This window comes from Arvicanthis niloticus, chromosome 8, assembly GCF_011762505.2.
Source record: "Arvicanthis niloticus isolate mArvNil1 chromosome 8, mArvNil1.pat.X, whole genome shotgun sequence".
In the NCBI taxonomy this organism is placed as follows: Eukaryota; Metazoa; Chordata; class Mammalia; order Rodentia; family Muridae; genus Arvicanthis; species Arvicanthis niloticus.
Window position 1 is genome coordinate 32672599 of NC_047665.1, and position 21500 is coordinate 32694098.

General features: G+C 40.5%; 1 protein-coding gene across 3 annotated transcripts in view; it reads left to right on the forward strand.

Moving 5' to 3' along the window:
* Nucleotides 1-21500, forward strand: part of Cdkal1 (CDKAL1 threonylcarbamoyladenosine tRNA methylthiotransferase) — a 521362-nt gene that overhangs the window by 77047 nt on the left and 422815 nt on the right. For all 3 annotated transcript variants that reach the window (XR_013112201.1, XM_034511047.2, XM_076939217.1), the window contains exon 5: nucleotides 527-611. Coding sequence is in view for 2 of the 3 variants with exons in the window: in XM_034511047.2 (XP_034366938.1) it covers nucleotides 527-611 (85 nt within the window). In the remaining variant the exon portion in view is untranslated. The remainder of the gene's footprint in view (nucleotides 1-526; nucleotides 612-21500) is intronic.

Below are 21500 nucleotides of genomic sequence, written 5' to 3' on the forward strand. Positions count from 1 at the left end.
CAAGGTTAGGACAGCACTCACAGGTCCTGTGCATGGGGTGTATAATGATACACCCGTCCAGGGCGATTAACAGTCTGCAAGGACACTGCAAGATTTAGTCTTTGACTCAACAGTCCCACTGTTTATGTTGTTGCTAGAGGAAACCTGGGGAAACAGTCAAAGTCACAAAGAGTTACATACAGTCACACACACACACACACACACACACACACACACACACATGTACACACACGTATACACACACATATTCATTGAAGTGCTGCTGAAATAGTGAACACTTTTAAATATTGTGGGTTTTAAAGTAAAAGTTAAGGCAGAGGCTTCTCTGGCTCTCATGACATTTGCAGGTTTCCAAACCCTATCTGACCAGAGCCCTGGTTGGCAGTGCTGCAACTGTGCCCACGCTGACATTCCTGCTTACCCTGTCCCCAGCATCCCCATGCTGCCTGGGGCATGTGCATGGTTTTGATGTCATTGGATGTGATATTTATCATTGCTTTTTTGTGTGCATTCTTTCCTTTACTAGAAAATGCATCAGATGCAGATCTGTGGCTCCTGAACAGTTGTACTGTGAAAAATCCAGCCGAGGACCACTTTAGAAACTCAATCAAGTAAGTAAGGGTTCCCATTCTTTCTCTTTTAGATAATTAAGGGAAGAACTAGTATCAGCCAATATTTGCTGTGAAGCCTTTACTTAAAACAGAAACAAAAAACAAAAAACAAAAATCCATGTATTTATTTGTGTGTATGTGCCATAGTGTGCACATGGAGGTCAGAGGTTAAGTGCTGGAGTCAGTTCTGTCCTTTTGTTATGAGGGTCCTAAGGATTGAATTCAGGTTGTCAGCCTTGGTGGCAATTACCTCTATCCACTGATCCCTCTTCTGTGTCTCCAAATAAGCCTTTAAAAGATTGCTCATAAAACTCTGATTTCTCTTCAGCTCACATAAATCTTTTTCCTTTTACTACAGGACTCCTAATATTATTAATTATTTAGTATGTATCAAAAAGCATAAATTAGACTTTAAGTAGTTTTTAAAATAAAAATACTCTATTCTATTAACTCAAATAATAGCATCACAACTGGGTCAAGGAAGCCACTGAAGTACTGCCCAGTTGGGCTTCTAAGACCTAAGAATTATCTTAGCATCATTCAAAGATGATGTTGATGTGGATTTATCTGATGAACAGTATTGTACTGTGGAGTTTCATAATGCGATTTGACCATTTGTGAAGTGATTTGTCTGGCTGGAGCTACGTGTTCTTCTCAGAGGAAGCAGGCATGCCTGGTAAAGTTGCTTGCTGGACAGAGCTCTCTTTCCCTCCTGTTAGCCCTTTTCTAGGTGGTGCAGTGTGAGCCAGGGAACTCCAGTAGGTAACTGATGCGTGAATCCTTGCTTGGGTTGTTCCCTCAGTGTGGAAGATGCTTTCTGCACATATGCTTTGAATCTTACTCTACCCGCTTCCTCAGAAACCTCATTCTATAAATTATTTCCTCCTAGGCTTCCAGCCTCTCCAAGTCCACTGGCTCCTTTCCATTGTCATTCAACACATTCAGGTCTGATCAGTCCCAGATGTCCCTGTTACCTATTTTCCCTTGCTTTCCCAGCCAGACCTTTTCATAGCATTACTTCTATTATTTATTTATTAAGTATTTATTTTCAATTTATATGTATGCATGTGTGTGCCTCTGTGTGTGTGTGTGTGATATATGTGCAAACAAGGGTTGAGGGTGGCAGTTTCTTTAACTGAGCAGGAACAGAAAAAATTTGAGTCACAGCAGGAGGTAGGGAGGCTGGCTGGCTGGAGTGGGGATGGAAGGTGAGCTCCAGAAGAACGGTCCTAAGCCACAGCAGGGGATGGTACTGTTCATGTTCAGAAAATTATTTCTTTTCTTTCAGAATGAGAAATCTGCCATATTTATCACATTGTCTATAAGACAGTTAAAAATTATACAAAGACACTTTAGTACTGTTGCTACTCCACCTTACTGCCTATAGACTGTGGTCCTGTGATTACAGATTAATCTACCTGGTAGGTGCACTTCAGATATCACTCAATGGTCAGGCCTGTGTATCTGGAGTCCTGAGTTCAGCTCACAGCATCACCAAAACAACAAACAGCCTGGACCCAAACGAAAAAAGAATGGAAGGGAAAAAGGAAAGAACCGCCTGTCCCTTTTCTTTCTGTGGCTTTGTCACTGAGTATGTAAGCAGTGCTGCTCCTTGGTGAGTGAGCCTCAGTGTCAGTGAGGGCCACGATGCAGCACCACTAACCACAGAAGAAAAGTTGCTTCTTATAGTACAACGATGCTAGGAGTTATAAGCGAGGGTTTCTTTAATGTACTCTCTGCTTCATTGAAGGGCAAATGAAAATGAGTATTATATATGATTAAATATTTTTAATGGCTCTAAAGGCTTTTGGTCTTTATAGCCAGTGGTTACTAAAATAACTCTTCAACTAATCATGTAACATCTAAAAACAATTTACACTGAGACCATGTCAGGTACAAGTGACTTTTATATATGTGAAGACTTTACATACGTGTCATCCTGTAGGGTTAAGTGGGGTCCTAGGTCTGCTCCACCACAGGGCTCCGGCCACTTGGGGAGTTGGGACTCAGGAAGTTTTGACTGCGCTTATCCCATGCTGGCACTGGTGGGTGTAGCCACGGAATACCACTCTGGGGGTAGGGAAGCACAGTCTGAGGTCCTGGGGACAGCCAGAGCTGGCTCAGGGGTCCCTGAGCCTGTACGGAGGCCAGGGGCCATCTGGTTCTCAGGGTCTTGGGCATCCAGGTGCCGCTGGGAGCCCCGGAAGAGCTGAGAATGGAGTGGGGCCCTGCAGGCTGGATCTGACCCAGGGCCAAGGGGAATAAAGAGGGGAGAGCCCCGGCTGGGTCCTGTGGGGATGAGTACTTGGCTTGGTCAGCGGGCAGCTGGCTTGGCTTGGTGGAAGCCCTGGCTGGAAGTGCTGAGAGGTCTTCTGTGGGAGATTAGGCTGACAGCTCTTTAGGCAAAGGCCTGCTCCACTGCTCCCCATGGCAGATCCTGGTAAAAAGAGGCAGTCTGTGGTTTTAAGGCATTTATTGTCATGGTAGAAAGTGGATGAGTAAAACTGTACCCCAGTTTCTCAGGCTGGGCCTGAAGTTAAATACCTTTTGTAGGGAGGGAGGAGTGTCTGGGAAGGAAAGCTTAATTGGCTAAGCCCTTCAGGCCTTTACGTACCTCATTAAGATGGAGATCTATCTTGAGGCTAGTGACCACAGGTCATGTCCTCTACCTGTGGAGGGGTTTGGGGCATTGACCTTACATGACTGATGGCCACAAATCTATAGAGGGCTGCGGCCTCCTGTAAGGAGCCTAGTGTCCAGGCAAACACCTGATGTTCCTCAGGGTCACCTGGGTTTCCAACCTTAGCTCAGCCAGGACTCAGGCTGCCTTTCAGTATCCCACTTCTTGCCATCTCCTAACAGGAAAAGGTAAAGATGACTATATTGTGATCTTTATGTATTAATAATTAATACATTAATTAATAATGTACTTAATATATTATTACATATATGCAACAGTATATAATTACTAAGCTACACATTCATCAGTTGTCATTCTGTGGGTCCAGTCCTTCAGCTTTCATTCTTGTATGTGTTTTGTGTTGCTTTATGCTTTTCTATAGGATGATGTAGCATTTAAATTCACGGAGAATATGATACTATGCTACTTGTTTATTTTATGGTGGCCAATCCTTTCTATTAGAAGATTACAGTCCCCTTTTCTCCCCTGGATTCCTTATCCATAAAAATTGCTTTGCAAAAAATAAGTCCCCTCTAGTTGGGGATAGTACTCTCTACCCTGGAGTTTCCCCTCAGGGCCTGGGGCATGCTGCGCACACATTATGCCCTGCCCTGTCAACTTCTGCTTTGTTCCTTTCCAGAATATTCTTGGTCTTTAGCCTCTGCTTGCTCTTCATTACCCATTGTCAATCACGTCATTTGTTTCTTGCACCATGAGTTAGATCCGCCTCACTGAAACAGGATAGCAGGGACATAGATAAGTGACAGGGGGTTGTTTATCATGTGATTCATACAAGTCTCCTTTAAGATCCAGCAGAGGGTTTGTGTGTGTGTGTGTGTGTGTGTTTATGTGTGTTTATGTGACAAGACAGCTGTGGGTTTTTTTTTTTTTTTTTTTGTGTGTGTGTAAGTGTTCCTGAGGTTTTAATGGTAGATTATTGATCAGATTGAAGAAATCATAGAAGTTTTAAGTAACAAAAGTAGAAGTGAAGCTGACTTTCTGGGCTGGCCTTGAACTTTGAACTCTTGTTATTGGCTGAAGTAGTTTACATAAAAACTGCTAAGGGACCTGTGTTTCATGATGCTGCCTGCCAGATCACTCTGTTTCCTCCTTTGTCAGTACCGGGTTCCTGTTTGATCCATTATTCCAGCGTGGTTTAAACAATATGGGCTTTAACTTGAGAGACTTGAGTAAATGAAAAAGATCAAAAGTTTGAAAAAAATTGCTCTTAATGAGCGCACCAAGTCAGACAAACCTTTGACTTGTGCTTTACAGAAGTGTGGGGTCTTTCTCAAGCCACCTAAGGAGGTCAGGCAGGGGCTGATAAAAATAAACACATCTTGTGTGTTCCATGTAAAGACAGGAAGAGCAGCCAGCATGCTTTGATCATGGACTGATGACCTCTGTTTGACCTTGTACATTATTACCCAAATGGCCACACCAGTAGCAGACAGAAAAGAATCATTTCAGTTTTGAACAGGCCTTGCCCATAGAAATGTATGCTAATGCTGACAGGACTGGTTAGATAGCCAAGGAAAATGATTTGTGAGAATAGTTGAAAATTGGGAGCTGGCCACAGCAGGGATAGGTGGGCCTGATGTGAAGGCTACCTGCTTGGTGTGTTGTCTTTTCTTTACAGGGAGTCCCTAATACAATGCTCTTTTTAGCAGAGAGAAAAAAATGGTTTTACTCTCCATCCTACAGTGGAAATAGTTTGTTTTATGTGGATTTGTCTTTGAGTTCTTCATAAATTGTCAGAGGTACAAGAGTACTATTTCAAGCAGAACACATGAAGTAAATTGCTTTACAAAATAAGCTGAGCCGTTAAGAACAGACAAGAGCTTGTTCTCTCAGTTAGTAATTAATCACCCTGTTTAAAAGAAAGTGAAAAACTAACTGATTATATTGTTAACTAGATTCACTAATAGTTATTAGGTTTTTTAAAAAATGTAATTGCTATGGTTAATTTTAATTTTCATTTAGTTTAAATGAAAAAATTTGCATTAGAAAATAAAACCACACTGGGCCTCATTTGACTTTTTGTAAGAAAAAAGGTTAGCTAATGAAACTTGTTTACACACACACACACACACACACACACACACACACACACACACAAGCAGGAAGGAAAGCAGATAGTGTTGTATGAAGTGTGGGCATGCACAGGCCACAGGCCACAGGCCACAGGCCACAGCGTGCTTGTGGAGGTCAGAGGACAGCCTTCAGTTGTCTGTCCTTGTCTTTCTACATTGTTGGAGACAGGGTGTCCTTACCCTTGCCTAAGTTAGGTTGGCCTCTGAGATGTGCCTGCCTTGAGCCTGTTTCCTATGTCTCAGTAGGACTACAGATGCCTGCACTTCTGCACTTGCTTGGCTTTTGCATGGCTTCTAGGAATCCACACCTAGGTGGTTAGGCCTGAGCAGTAAGCATTTTGCTAACTGAACCTTCTCCCAAGCCCACGTTTAAGGATTTTAGCTTTGTGTTTTCTTGAACATAGATGTTTTACCTCACCTAGTTGTGTGCCTGGCTTGAGTCTCAGTTTTATGTTGTATCCAGTATAAGATGCAGATATAGTGAATCCTTGGCTCTCTTACACTGTAGTCCTGTTGCTTCAGCCGTTGATACACACCAGTCTTTGGAACTTAGTTGGAGTATTGACCTGTGTAGCTTGTGTGTGTATTGTTGTCTACACCCTGTTGACCTTATAAGCCTTTAATCCTTCTGCCTTGGCTTCCTGGAATGCTGGGGACTCTGGGGACTCTTTCTCTATGCTACCCTTGCCATCACTATTTACTGGTATTGTCTGGTGGCATCATTTGGAAATTTTTTTGGTTCCTCTTTCCTTCCTTCCTTCCTGCCTGCCTGCCTGCCTGCCTGCCTGCCCTTCAGCCCATTTCTTTTTTATCCAACCCAGGCCTCTTGGCATTTACCTGCTCTGGTGATCTTTTTGAAACAGCATCAAAACAGCATGCTCCTTTGCTCTACCCAATTATCCGAGCCAGTTGTTAGCCATTTGGATTTATCTGTTCGATCCTGAGCGTCTTCTGCTTTAGTATAATAGTGACCTTTGACACTGTTAACAGAGCTGGCTGTCTTCTTCATCATTTGGCCTCCTTAAAATTCCTTTCATGTCTCTCACCCTGCAGCTACATGATAGAAGACATAATTTCTCAACAGGAAATACTTTTGTTTTTTGCCTACCTTTCCTATTTCCCTTCTGTCATTCTCTCTTTCCTTTAGACTGTAAAATTTTGCAAGCACACAAGATGTCTGCACATACTCCCCTACCTGCGGCCCTCACCACCATTCCAAAGCCTCAACTTTTCCTTCAGATCCAAAGACATGCTGTGTGTCCTCCCACCTCCAACCCATATGCTAATTGTGCTTGGCAAATTGTTTATCTTTGTAGTGCATGTCAAAAGTAATACAGCCTGTGAGATCATTTTCCTTCTAGCCCAGGTTTTTCACAGGTAACTATTTTTTGACTCCAAACAAACATCTATTGGTGCACATCCCATTTCTTTTATTACTTATTTACATATTTAGGTCTTTAGTAGATTATGAGTTTGGAGGTTAATGATTAACTTGAGGTAAATTCATATTCTCTGTGTCATGTGTGTGTGTATGTATGTATGTATGTATGTATGTATGTATGTGTGTGTTTGTACATGCCTATATGTCTGAGGTTAACCTTAGGTATTTCACACAGTTGCTCTCCATCTTGCGTTTTGAGGCAGAGTATGTAATGGAACCTATAGTTTACTGATTTGGCTAGAATGGGTGGCTGTAAGATCCTAGGTATCCTTCTGTCTCTCTTCCCAGTGTTGGATTACAGGCATGTACAGTTTTTAAACAGCAATTCTAAGGATTGAATTCAGGTTCTCAACCATTGCTTCAGCCTAAGAAGGTCTTCTGTGTGGACTCTGACTCTAAGACTGTAGCACGTGATTCTCTTTTTTCCATTTCTAGAGTAAGGTATTTACAGGTTCTTTGAGCATGCTTCCACATTCACAGGTTGCTGTGAGTCCTTGTCAAAGACAGGATGTGTTTTTATAAAGATGAGAGAACATAATAATTTTCAAGTACAGTGTTGAGGTATCTCTTTTAAGAAGTATAGGTTACTTAGAGGCTAGGAAGTAACCTGCATCTCTTGGCCTGAAGAGGTGAAAGCCTGCTAATTGGGGCAGGGGTCGTCACAGTTGGTCTCTAGTTTCTTTCCTGAGGAATGTTATGACCATTAAGAGTACCTGTGCCTGGGAGTCACCTGGCCATGCTGGTAGCTCTGGGTTATGAATGTCAGGACCTTTTTCTGTACCAAACTAAATCAGCCAGGGCACCTTCTGGATTGTACTTCTGGGTCATTTTGAGTCACAGGGAAGGAACTTGAGACATCATGATTATTTCTTCTTATTTATTTATTATTACTTGAGCTTGAGACAGCATGATTATTTCTCACTTCATATATGTTTGTTTAATTTGTCTCAATTCAGTTTTTATTTCTGGGAAGGAGCAAAGTCACTCTTGCTGACACTGTCCCCACAGCTCACTTAGTGTCTTAGACAGGCTATTGTCACTTCTGTGTTTTTGCTGTTAACACCACAGCATTGCCTTTCATTCGAACATCCAACTCATTTATAGTTTCTGTGAGTGAGAAAAAGCCACCAGATGTCTGCAAACAGAAGACAGAAGACTAGTGAGGAAGGAGTTATTTGGGAAAGTTAACCTGGTATATCAGGGGCTAGAGTGAGAGATGACACAGGCTGTAAGGAAAGAGAAACTATCAGTGCGAGGTGTCTTAGCGCTTTATCTTTAGCACATGTGCTGCTAACCTGAACTGATGAAGTCCAGTTTCTCTGTTCTTTGAGTTGTTCATGATTAGCTCTGGTTATCATCCCCTGTGTATGGTTTTGTTTGCATTTATTTATGTGTTTCAGTTCTGTTTTGTCTTTTCTTTGTTGTTTTTGGGACTTTGTTACCTGCTCAAGCCCTGGAGCTGATTTGGAATGGAGGGTACTACTGGTGGAGTGAACTTTCTAAGCACATCAAATGAAACTTACTTTTTAAATTTTTCTTTTGAAAATGAGGGCTGAGAGTGAGGGGCATGTAGGCCATGTGTTACATTGCTTGTCCTGTAAGCACAGAATAGAGATGGAGGAAAGGGTGTAAGACAATTATCTTGTGTGTATTCCAGTGAGAAATTTGATGAAGAGAAAGTAGAAAATGTACTTGAATTCATGGTTGACTTTTTAAAGGTATAGAAACAAAAAGGAACTTACAGTTAGATCAGTCATTAAATTTGCAAATAAGGAACAGAAAAGCACTTGAGAGGGAGCAAATCACTTTAAAATGCAAAACTGAATTGTGTAGTTATCTGAAGCCTTTTTTGAGGATAGTATTTTGCATATTTCATGATTACTGTTGCATCAACAGTTGCTTTGTTTTTGCCATTTTCTGCAAGAGAAGGAGTGAAAGAGGTCAGTGTATCACGAGCTGCAGCAGCTGGCTGATAGCACCGAATACTTACATAATTAAATATATGTGTTGGCCGCTGGCCTAACAGCGCTGTAGGTGGAGGCGCCAGAAGGCATGCAGAAACTTGCTTTAGCAGGATTGGAGAGGAACTCACCATGATCTAAGCCTGTTCGTTGAGTGAGAGTGATTTCCTGTTGTTTTGGTTTGAATGACATTCTCCTAAATCTTGTGTGTTTATAAACAGCCCAGAAAAGACTTTCTCTCTATTGTATTCTGCAAGTATGACAAATGTGATATTTCTTAATTTTTCCATAGAGTTGTTGATAATAGACAAAAAACTCCACATTTCCCCTTAGCACATGCTATCTAAATATGGAATATGTATAGTTTTGGGTGTTCTTTGGGGGCACACTAATGAAGTTGCCTAGATAGTACACTGAGGTATGCATTTCTGTGATTTGAGAAAATTGGCTAGGCTGGCACTAGAGGCAAAATACAATCTTCAGGCACTATGCAGCCCAGCTGGGCTAGTGAACACTCTAGGACTTTGAGAGAATAGCCATGATATGAATTCTCCCCAAAGTTCATGTCCCTTTGTCACATCATGCTGAGGCCCTGCTGCAGATTTGGAGACAAGACAGAAGTTTGATGAATATTAGAAAGAAGTGGTAGGCACTGTCCAGCACAAGTTGGGTGTCTTCCCCTTATCGGAACTCTGTTATAAGATTCTTCTTGCCTGTGTCCTTTCAGCCCTCAGGGACAGCCACTGTGTCAGTGGCTCATACAGTGGAGGATGGTGATCCTTGAACAGATGAATGGACTGACTTGTATATTTGCTGCTCTGGACAGTGACCGTCCTGATCCCCTCTACCCGCCTCCGTCATACAGATGTCTTCCTCTGTGGATTCCTAAGACCCTTTCCTGGAGCTCTTTCTTATTAGATTGTATTACTTTGCTCTTAACGTCAGACAATGTCATATAAAACCTAATAAATAGAGGCTTAAATAAGGTAGGGGGATTTATTTTTCTGATATATTGCCAATTCCACAGTTACCAAGTTGTTAGTTTGGTTTACCAATTGTGGGATCTGAGGGACTGAGGTGTTTGTATTACCAGTGGCCCTTTCCTTATGGTGTCAAACAGTTGTAACTCCCCAGCTACTACACGTGTTTCCCAAAAAGTAGGAAGTAAAAGAGCGTATGCCAGATGATACTGCCTCTTTTTCAAAGGTGCTTTCTAGAAAGTTCTACTCAAAACCAGTGTTTGTCTCTCTTGTCTGGACCCTTAATGAGAGAACCACCTGCATGAGAAAGAGGCCAGGAAACACAGCACTTTTTTTTTTTTTTTTTTTTTCCTTTTGGATGCAGTTCATTGTTGCTCTCAACAGATTTATAACTCTGCAAGAAAAGAGAGACTGTTTATTGGGGGCTGACCTGATATTTCCACTACAAGGTGTAAATACTGCAGTAAGATGCACATTTTATTTATCTCTCTATCATTTACCAGGACCAGAATGTTAGAGTTGTTTTTTAAAGTATTTGCAAGCAGACCTCTTTGCCCTTACCTATATTCAGACTATTTAAGAAATAACATAGTTGATTGGCATTTAAGAACGTTCCCTCATTCTGTTTATCTTTTGTGGTCTCTGATGAATTAATAACAAAATGCACAGAAGAAGTTCATGGCTCTGGTTTTGTATAATTCATTGAAAGAAAACTGGGACTTGTACATATTTTGTACTCTTAACACCTACGGTGGCCATGTCTGAAAAGGATTCTGTAAGGAGAGTGTATGTAACCCCTGAGATCACACTCTCTCATACAAGCATCATAGCCATGGCTTAGAATCTAGAAATTTGAAAAGAATTTAGATGGCAAGAATAGAGTTTATCCTATAGGGAGAACAGGTTATGTGAGAGTTAAATTCATTTTAAATTAAATGTTAGAAAACAGTATCTTGTATAATTGTAAAAATAAGTCACAGCTGAGAACAATGCTTCTTCTGTTCTTAAGATGAAACGTAAGAGTTTAGGTTTGACTTACGCATGGAGAGTTAGGTAAAAGCATTGGAGATCTTCTTCAGGGAGAAGGCTCACTGCCTTCTGCTGCCCTTGGATTGTGTCAGAGGGAAGTTAAGTATATAAATTCTGGTTTTACTGTCACCTTCACAGTTAGCCTTCTTGTCCATGGTGGTGAGCTACTGGGTGTATTCATGTTGGGATGGCTTGAGGTTTTCTTATTCTAGGCTGCTTTTTTCAGTGCTACCACATTAAGAAAAATACTGATAGAATCACATAGAAATTGTTTTGGTAAAAATCACAAATGAAAGTGATGACAAGGACCTCTTTAACTGTATGTTTTAGAAGACAACAGTGCATCCTTTGTGACAACCAGCCACTGTGTGTTTAGGCTTATAATTTTTTTTCTGTAAGAGGGGTCAGTTGAAGAGGGATTATAGTAAAACTGGAAAGTTTAATTTGGTGCTTTCTTAAAGGGCCTGTCAATATTTTATAATAGTCAAGACAAAGACCTGTTTTTCTTTAAATAAAAATATAATTTGTGTCAGTGTATTTATAGTATTTTAGTGATTCATAGTTGAAACTAAGCTACTCTTATAATATTCATTTATGCCCCTTTAATAACATAGGATCATCAAAGTAAAATTTAAAAACCCTAGTTAGCAAATCATAAGAGTAAAGCTGGTGGATATTGCATTGAACAAATTCTTAGAAACTTTAAAATTTTCTCTTTTTTTTTTTTTCTGGGCTGCTAACATTTGTGTCATCATTTCAGCATTAAATAAGGAGACTTTGAAATATGCCACCGTGGTAACCAGCAGTGGGTAATTTGAAGGTTGTAGATTCTAATCAGGACTTTTAGAATCCAGGCTGATTAAGGGCAGTGAGATGTTTGGGTTCCCTTCATTATCCCACTGTTTATGTGACTAAAGGAGGCCAGGTGTCAGAACAGACTTTGAGTCCTGTGAAGAGAGTGCCCTGTGTTGGTTGAGTTGGCAGAGGCCCCATCCTGGTCCTCAGAATGATAGAGGAGAGGGTAAAATCCACGACCATGTGGATGGTCGTGGGGTGGGCTTCTTTGTTATCTGTCCTATAGGCTTGGGGAGTGCTTCTGAACTTCATCAGACATTCAACATTTTATACATTCTTTGTTTTGAAGTATACCTTTAAGAGAAGCCCATGACCCCTGTGATTACTGCCACACACGATCCTGCATCAGTTAGTACATCCTCTAATGTAGAACAAGGGAACAGAAGTAAGACTTGATAATGAGTCATGTCTTTGGAGATAGAAAGTGCTCAGGCAGACTTAATGAAAGGGCCTGTGTACAGAGTTACAGTGAGTGCTGGAGTAATGAGTACAGACCGAGACATGTGTATAACAGCTCACACAGCAAGAACAGCAGCGCTCCAAGGCTCCTCATGCTTTTCCAAATGCATGACACTTCTTAATAAGCCGAGTAACCAGAAGCTGAATGAGAAACACATTGTATGTAAAAATTAAACTGATTCTAATGGGAGATTGTAGTCATGTGAGTGAGACATACAATGTACACAGAACACTTGAGATCCTTTGTGTAGAGAGGCCTGTGCTATGGAACAGTGAGTCCTTGCAGCTCCTAAACAAAATGGCATGTACGTCAGGCAATCAGTATCACAGCTAAGAGAGCAAAGGGATTTTTCTACTTGGTGATTGAAATTTCTATATGGCTTGCAAAAGCTCATATATGATTAAAGCAAATATGAAAAAAAATCAGTACATGCACACAGGTACACTCACACATGTACACACACACACTCATACACATGATTTGTGTGCATATATGCATATATATATATATATGACATTCACTGTAGCTCTGTACACAGCATTTCATTTATGTGTGAACATTCTTACCTTGAGTTATATGTTAGTTATATATTCTTTTATTTTTTCACATATTAATGACATATATGTTTCTAAGAAAAGATAAATGATGTTGAAAAATGATGTTGAAGAGCTGCTTAAATTCAACATCTTATTAAAAAGAAATCCAAATGATATGAACATGCAGTTTTTGGAAGAGGCAGTGCTAGTGGCAAATAAATAAGAAACTTAAAAAAAAAAATTTACCACCACTTGGATTAAAATAAGGCACCTTTTAAATGAAATTCTGACTTTTAACTTCTCCAGAATTTAAGGTCCAGGCTTCTTGAATGTAACGAAGTGTTAGTGGTGACTCATTGCTGGTGGAAGTTTGAACTGCGATCATTTTCTTGGAAAGTGACTTATTGATAAGTAGTATACTATCCAAACCACATGTGCTCCTTCATCTCACCATCCTGTGCTTTCTGACCTTTCCTACACATACTAGAAGCAGCTGCCTGCAAGGATTGGAACACAGTGTTGTTTGTTGCATTATTGTGTATAACATGAAGTGTGTTGTAACACACCTTCCTGGGGAGTGTTTTTGGTGCTTACATCTCAGGCCACAGCCTATTACAGTTCGCAGCAGCTGATCTGAGTCTGCTAACGGCAAGTTGTACAGCTGAGAAGAACCCAGAGGCCCGAGCCACCACTGTACTTCCAAGTACCTTCTTGCTCACTTACTAGTGACTGTGTTGACATTACCCTTTCTTGAACTCTTTCAAATGACAGGAATATGCCCAGATGATGTTTTCGATGTATCTGGAGTCTACATGCTGCTGTTTAAAGATTTAACTAGCTCTCTCTGTCAATTAAGATAGAATCTTCTAGCCTTTTCTTATCACTCCTATAAAATATCATTTGGCTTATCTTTCTATTTTTGGTCCAGCCAAAAGAGACACATTCCAGATACTAACCTTAAGATAGCAGGTCTGGAGTTTTCATCTGAAATAAATGTTTATGTTCCCTGGTCTCCATGTTAAATATGTACGGAATGTCTCCCACATTTGACAGTGAATATCACATTCATTTGACTTCAATTTTCCCTGTTTCTGCTAACAAATCTAAGAGTTTCTAATCGCATTCTTCCTGATTTTTCAAATTAAATGATCTTTGCATCGTACCTAGCCAGCTAATTTTTGCTACATGCTAGAAAAAGTTGATATTAACTTCATGAAAGATTGGATATTTATGTGTTGAAAGCTCTGTCAGCTCAAACACTAATAAGGCACACTACTAAGTTCTTGGAAGGTGGTCTGATAATAAACATATGTGCAGCTAGACAGATGACTCAGCAGTAGTCAAGAGCACTGGCTGCTCTTCTAGAGTACCACAATTCACAGCACCCAACTTGGTGGCTCACAATCATTTGTAACTTCAGCAGGGGATCCAGTGCCCTTTTTGGGCTTCTGCAGACATTGGACATGCAGGTAGTATATAGACACACATACAGAGAAAATACCTATACATATTAAATGTATTGTAAAAGAATACAGATACAACTCGATAATTCTAATACAGTTAGGCAGGCTTAGTAATCCCATCATATAGATAGCTGCCTGCGGTTGGGTATTATTTCTTTAAACTCTTAGGCCCTTTTCAAGTCTCAACTCACATTGGTTCTACATATTTTAGTTTATTGTTGTCTCTGCCAGCAGTAAGGAAAATCTATTATCTCAAGACACAAATGGCTTCAAGGATGGGTAGTTCCACCTTTGATTAATTTAGTGGTTCAAAGATGTTGTCAGGCATCCTGGGTACTGGTACCATCTAACCTTTCTACCTCTATTTCTCTGTCATGCCATGTTCTGTGTACCAGCTTGGTCTTTACTCAGTTTGCCTCGCTTTGTATAGTGGCTGTGTCAGTTTTGGATAGCATGAAGACAGAGAATGTTTCTTTTCTGTGTCCTCTTCTTTGTTAAATTTTAATTTTGACATAATTTCAGATGAAGTGAAATGTTAAAAGGGTAACATACTGAATTTGTGTATAAACCAGGTCCCCCTAGAGCTAAAATTGTGACATTTATTTTTTCATTTTGGTTATGACTAATATAGTTTTATAGCTTAAAATAAAGGTTTACTCTTTTATAGTCTGACACTAACCCTCCTCTGCCCTCACTACAGTCTGGGCAAGCATGCTGCTTCTGTCCTTTCCTCTGTCCTCCCTTATTTTCATCTTATCACTGTGTTGAATAACCTTACGGAAGGTGGACAGATTTAATATTTTTATTAAGTATCATTGGAAGCCTCTATGGCTCAACCACTCTTGTATTTATTCTGTATTTACACAACATTAGCGCCAGCAGGGTCAATGTTAATATACTCTATCTGCAGTCTACGAAAGTCTACTTGGACCATGGCTGCAGTGATATCTGCATGTCTTTCTGGTTGAACATACAGGACAAATACTAGGGAGCAAATCTCTAGGCAACTCTGCATGCATAGGGTAATACTAGGGGTCTTCTTTCTCAAATGCATGCCTTTATAGTTGTTTACACATTTTGTCTTCAGTCCTGAGGTTGGTCCTCCTGATTGCCTAGGTACATTCAAAGCATTTTTCTTATTGTCCTGCTGAAAAGGGTGTGGCTTTTTAAATGGTATTCATCTCTGTACCCTCCTTGGTCATAACTTTAAACATCATTTCCTCCCCCAAAAGCTGTAAATAAATACTTATGTTTTCCTCAGCTCAGAAGCACCCCCGCCCCCCCATGCTGCTGTCCAAATGCTCTGCTGCCATAACAGTTTCCGCTGATGCGAGCGAGTCCATCACCTTAAAGCCTGCCCGTTTCCCACAGAGTGTCAGTGCCCAACAGAGAATACACATTTTTTTTTTTTTTATTATGGCACAACATGCTGGCCTCTAGTTTCTTTTGTGAGCCTTTATGTGAAGCCTCATGCATGCACAGCTCTTGCTGTTCACCTCTTTGCCAGCACTTGGGTCTTCTGAGTGCTCGAGAGCACTGGCTCTGATCTCCACTCATACCATTCTTGTTCTCTATCTGTCTTCTCCAAACTTTCCCCAATTCTCACAATTCCAAAGGCTTAAGGCCAGTGTTAGTTACAGCATTTATCTTCCTTGTAAAGTCACTGTGCATATGGTTTTTTTCATTGCTTGACAAGTTATGAGGTAGACACAATTTAATGTAGAAAATTATATTCCAGGCATGGTTGCTTGGCCTCAAATGGCTGTTTAGAGTTGTGGACATTATAGACTTGGGAGCCTTGGTGGAGACTGTTTCCACCTCACTGTGGAGAGAAAGCAGAGACAGAGATCAGAAGAGACCAAGGACAAGAAACCCTAAAGGATGAGCCCTAGAGACCTGCTTCTTCCATCTATGTTATCACCTCCTGAAGTTCCTAAAGCCTATCAAATAGTGCCAGCCATGGGGTCATGCTAACACATGGGCTTATTAATGACGTATATTTAACATTCAAGTCACACACATTTGTGTCCTAATAATTGCCTACTATAATACTATTAACTACCACATTTTGATGGGACTTTATTTTATGATATACTGTCACCACTTCTATTTAAGTCTTTGCTATACAGTTTTGTGTGTGAACAAACCTGTCAGGATACTGTTGATTAGAAAGTTTTCTGGCTTCTGTTGGTTTCATGAAGTTTATCCTACAGTAGATTTCTCAAGGAAGGATCTTGTATTCTTGTTTTTAAGACCAGTCTTTGTATGGTCTAGATGCTAGAAGGGCATCTCCTTAGCTTCATTGTTCATTTTTACTCTCCCTTTCGCCACACACCTGGAGATGTTTCTCCAGGGCTGGTTTATACTATACTTGGCTTTGTTTTAGGCAACTATGATGCCAGTTAAATATGCCTTTGTTCATTACTTTATTTTTTCTTCATAGAGAGTCTGAACATTTTTTATTTTTGAAACCTTTTAGTAGGGGTGTGTCTTGGAATCGATTGTCCCAGTTAAATTTGCTCATTCTTTCAGCCTGCAGACTTTGTCAAAAGAAAGAAAAATTTCTGTGATGCAGTTATATTGATTATATAGTTTTTTGACAGGTTTTCTTTCTTTTTGCTTTTTTAAAAAACTTTTCTGCTAGGATTCTAATTTTAAGACTGTTTTCCTGCCTTCCTGTCGTATTTGTCTTTGCCTGTTGCTTCTTCCATTGACTTATTATTGACATATTATGAGTGTATCTTCCTGCCTTTGTTGAACACCCACTATTAAATGTTTATTGGTAGTTTGTAATGGTCTTTGTGACAAATGGGGTTATTTTTGGATGGGTCTACTTAGGAGGACTTTTAGGAGGCATGTGTCCAAAGCTAGAGCATAAACAAATTCTCAGAAATTAATTAATAGTCAGTGAAAGAAAAACATCACAGTCTTAGTAGGAAAGCTGTTAAACACAATCTGTGTTCACTGTTCACTGCCCTCCCTAGTGCTACCATTCTGGTCCCTGCCCTCTTCAGGTGAGACCTAGATCACTTCTGGGAGTTTGTTTTCTTTGGAACTGGCTAACAAAGGAGTCCTTATAATTAGCGTCAGTGGACAGAATACATTAAACAGATCGTTTTTCTGTTAGTAATTTGACTTTGTGGGTACGAGCAGCACTATTCCCCATGGCTAGAGGTGCCCTGTGCTTCCCAGTGACTCAAGGGGAAATCCTTTTGTTTGTTCCTTCATCAGGCATCAGTCATCTCAGTGTTGGATAGTCGTTATGGCTGGAGACACACATGGTCCATGCTTCAGCTGTGAATGAACTCTTTTAAGGTTCAGTGGTTTTAGAGAAAGATTCTTGTATAAAACATTGTGTAATGCCTTGCAAGCTGAAGAAATCTACTTTTGAACTGTATTGATAAAATACACTTAAGATTACCATGACATTATCAACAGTGTTGAGTCTTAAAAGCTTTCAGTTCTCTTAGTTGACCCCAAGTGCTGTTAGACCCCAAGTGCTTTGAATGTGTGGCAATACATTTGAGATGAGTTTTCCTCATGAGTGTGCACCAAATGAAGGAAAACTAAGGAAGAATTTCTTACTAAGAACACACTTTGTCAAGAAACTGCTTGATTTCTCATGTTCACTTGCTCAAACCATGAGTATTTCAGTACTGGTTCTTTCTAAGGCTGGCTAAAACTAGGATGGGCCATCACTTGTCTGGAACTGTTCTTTCTATAAGCAAGGTCTTATTAATAGGGGCATGTTGTCTCCCTCTCTCTTTCTTTTGAAAGTACTTTGTTCTGGTTAAAAGGAAATCTTTGCTTTCTGAGCACAGCTTTATATGCACAGCTGGCACCGACAGGGCACTTTTGGATCAAATCTTGGAGCTTTAAAAACATGAAAAAAATACAGCTAACAATGCTTGTTCTGTTCAGCAAGGCGAGGCTGTTTGTAACTGGGCAAAATTTAAACCTGTGTTTCTTGTTTGCTAGCTGCAGAGATGCATCTTGTTTGATCCATCAAAGTTTCCTGACATCAGGATGTAATTTTAAGAAGACAAAATAACAATTCTGACACTAAACATACCAAACCATGGAAGGCCTTAAGTGAACAATTGGTACTTTGTTAACAGTCAAAAGTAGGTTCTGAAGGGCGCAGGGTTTTGATTTGTTTCAACATGTTAGTTAGAGACATGTAGCTAAGCCTCCTCCCTCTCGGTTGGCTTTTGCCTTTGTTGTTTCCTAGGGTTTGAAAGTATTTGCAGTCCCTTTACAAGAAGGTCCATGAGGATGGAGCCCCACAGAGCATGCTATGCTAACTTGCTGCAAGAACTCCTCAAGAGTTTCTGGGTAGCACTAGTCCTAACCGTGCTCCAGCCTTGGAACTACTCACTTCTGGTTGGGTATTCCTTAGTTGGACCCTCCTGTCTGCCTTGTTTCTAGGCCAGCTCAGATGAGGCGCTGTCTGTCTCTGTCTCTGTCTCTGTCTCTGTCTCTGTCTCTGTCTCTGTCTCTGTCTCTGTCTCTGTCTCTCTCTCTCTCTCTCTCTCTCTCTCTCTCTCTCTCTCTCTCACTGTGCTTTGCCAATGAATAGTTTTGCTGTTTTATGCCAGACATTGTGATGGAAGCCCAGGACAAACATGAGAGTAAGGCAGATTCCTGCCTAGTGTTTGGGAGGAAAGACAGTGTGCCAACTCGGCCTTCTGTGCCTTGTTTTCTTTGCTACTAGACCTAGGCTCTGGAACAGTTGTCTTCTGTTAGCAGGTGGCATGGTAGCTTTGTTCTGGGGGTGTGACGGGGACAGTGCACTCATAGCCCCAGCAAAGCCATCTGCTGGTACCGTTTGTCCATTCGCCTACTGCTGGGCATCTTGATTGCAAGGCTTAGCCATTGTGAGTAAATGGACTGAAGCTCATATGCAAAGGTTCCTAAGAAATAGACATTTTTACCTCTAGAGAAGATACCGAGGGGGCTGATTGCAAAAAAGAAAGTCTAGTTTCCCAGCCAAGATGCCCCAAATGACTGCAGCAATGAATGGTGCATAGGCAGCATTGGATTTTCTAGGTTTTGTCCATTGCAAGAGGCATGTATGCAAGAAGCAGCACTGTTCTTCTGTATTTTTTTTTTTTTTTCTAGTAGCACATGGTAAGGAAAGTCTTTTTGTGTTCGTACTTCCCTCCCCATCTCCCTCTAGACAGGGCATGACCCAAACAGGCTTGGAAGTTACTTTGTGGCCCAGGTTGGCTATAAACTCATTGTCTTCCTGCATCTATTTCCCTGGTAGCTGTGATTACAGAACTGCACCAGATTACAGTCTGGCTTTGTGGGATGGTGCTTTTAGAAAGTTCTTTTAAGTTCTATGCATGTATGTGTTTCTGTGTGGGTATATGCGTGTGAAAGCAGGCACCTATAGAGGCCAGGGACATCAAATCCTCTTTGAACTAGCGTTACAAGTGGTTATGAGACACCTGGTGCAGATTTTTGGGATTGAATTTAGGTTCTCTGAAAGAGCAGGACAGTAAGTACTGTTAACTATTGAGCTCTCTCCAGCTAGCTACTGGGTTCGTTGTTGTTTTTTGTCTTTGCCAAGTATTAATTGATTGCAATGAATTTTCCTGCCTCTTTGTTTTGCTCACTGACTTATGTGCCCTTTATTTTGCAAATAGCACACACTCTATTAGACCTTTGGGACTCTTTAAATCATTTTTTTTTCTTTTAAATTTCTTCTTCTTAACTAGTGTATGTGTGTGTATGTTTTTGCATGTGTGCACATGCTCATGCCACTATGTCATAGACTTCTTATGGATGTCAGATGACACTTTCTGGAAGTTGGGTCTGTCCTTCACTTTGGATTCTAGGGATGTAATTCAGGTCACTAAGGGTATGTGGCAAGTGCTTTTATATCTTGCCAACTAGGTATTTTAACTCTCCCTTATTTAGAATCCCTTAGCTGATATCCACAAAACAACATTCTGGGCTTTTGAGCAGAGTTGTGTTAACTACACTGGTCACTTGGGAAGAAGTGACATTTGACAGTATTAATAGTTCCCTGTATTTGTTAAGTTCTTTTTTGATTTCATTCATTACCTTTGAATTCGTCTTTCATAGATTTTTATACAAATTTTGTTATATCTGTACCTAAGATTATCTGGACCTTGTAAAATGGAGAGGTGTGCCCACCAGCGGCTTTGTGGGGCTGGGGATAGTTGCATATGTGTTACAGCACCTGTCAAACATGTATAAAGTCCTAGGTTTGAGCTCTAGCACTACATAAAACAATGGAAGTGGTGGTTTACACCTGTAGTTTCAACACTAGAGAGTTGGAGGCAGGAGGATCAGAAGTTCTGAAGGTCGTCTCTGTATACATAGGAAGTTTGAGGCCTGACAGGGCTTCCTTAAAATCATTTTTTTTTTCACATGCAACTTTGACTGGTCCAGAACTCAACTATTAATAGTCTGTTATTGACCAGAAGCCTTACTGGTTTTACTGTTTGTTAATACATACTGAGTATGAATGAATATGTGTGTGTGTGTGTGTGTGTAAAACATACAAAATCATCAGAGACTGCACAATTCCATAAAGTACACAGTTCACTGGAGAGCAGTGCTACTCGTATGGAGAGGACTCATGTTTCAGTGTCTCAAGTGTTGGTGAGATGTAACCCCATCTTAGCTGTGCTTTCTTATCAGTTACAAATGGTGTGGCACACGGTCTGTGTGTTTCTGTGAACAACACTTGCTATATTGTAACCCTTTATAGTAACTCTGTAGATCTGGAGCTACAGTAGCACTTGCTACTCCTGAAGTGGACCTGAGTTCAGTTTCCAGGATCCCATGTAGTGGCTCAGAATGCTCTGAAGCTCTAACTCTAAGGGATCTGATATCTTCTTCTGGCCTCTGCAGGCACTGTCCCTATACATAATAAAAATTAAAAAAAAATGTTGCATATATTTCTTGGCAGTGTACCATAAGGTATTATCTACATCTGTCTTATTGCTTGTGGCATAACTGGCATTATTGTGTACTTGAATATCTTTTTCATTCCCTCACTTTTGTGTCTTGTATGTGTGCGTCCAAATTAATGAGCACATGTACCCATGAACAAATGGGTGGATTGCAGCTTTTGTTTACTTGTTTTATTGCTGTTTTCTTTTCTTTTTAAAAAATATAACTTTAAACTTGCCTCTTTGCTCAGTCAAGTAGAAGAAAATGACAACTTTCTATTTTAATTTCTCAGTTCCTTTGTTAATGTCCTTCTTTTTCATGCAGGTCTGTATCTCTGGCCTCTATTGTTTTCTTCTCTGTGGAGAACCTCTCACATTTCTCCGAAAGGTGTTCTAATGTCAGTGCAATCCTCAGTTTTTCCTGGAGAATAATCTTGCATTTCTGTGAGTTCAGAGCTTTAT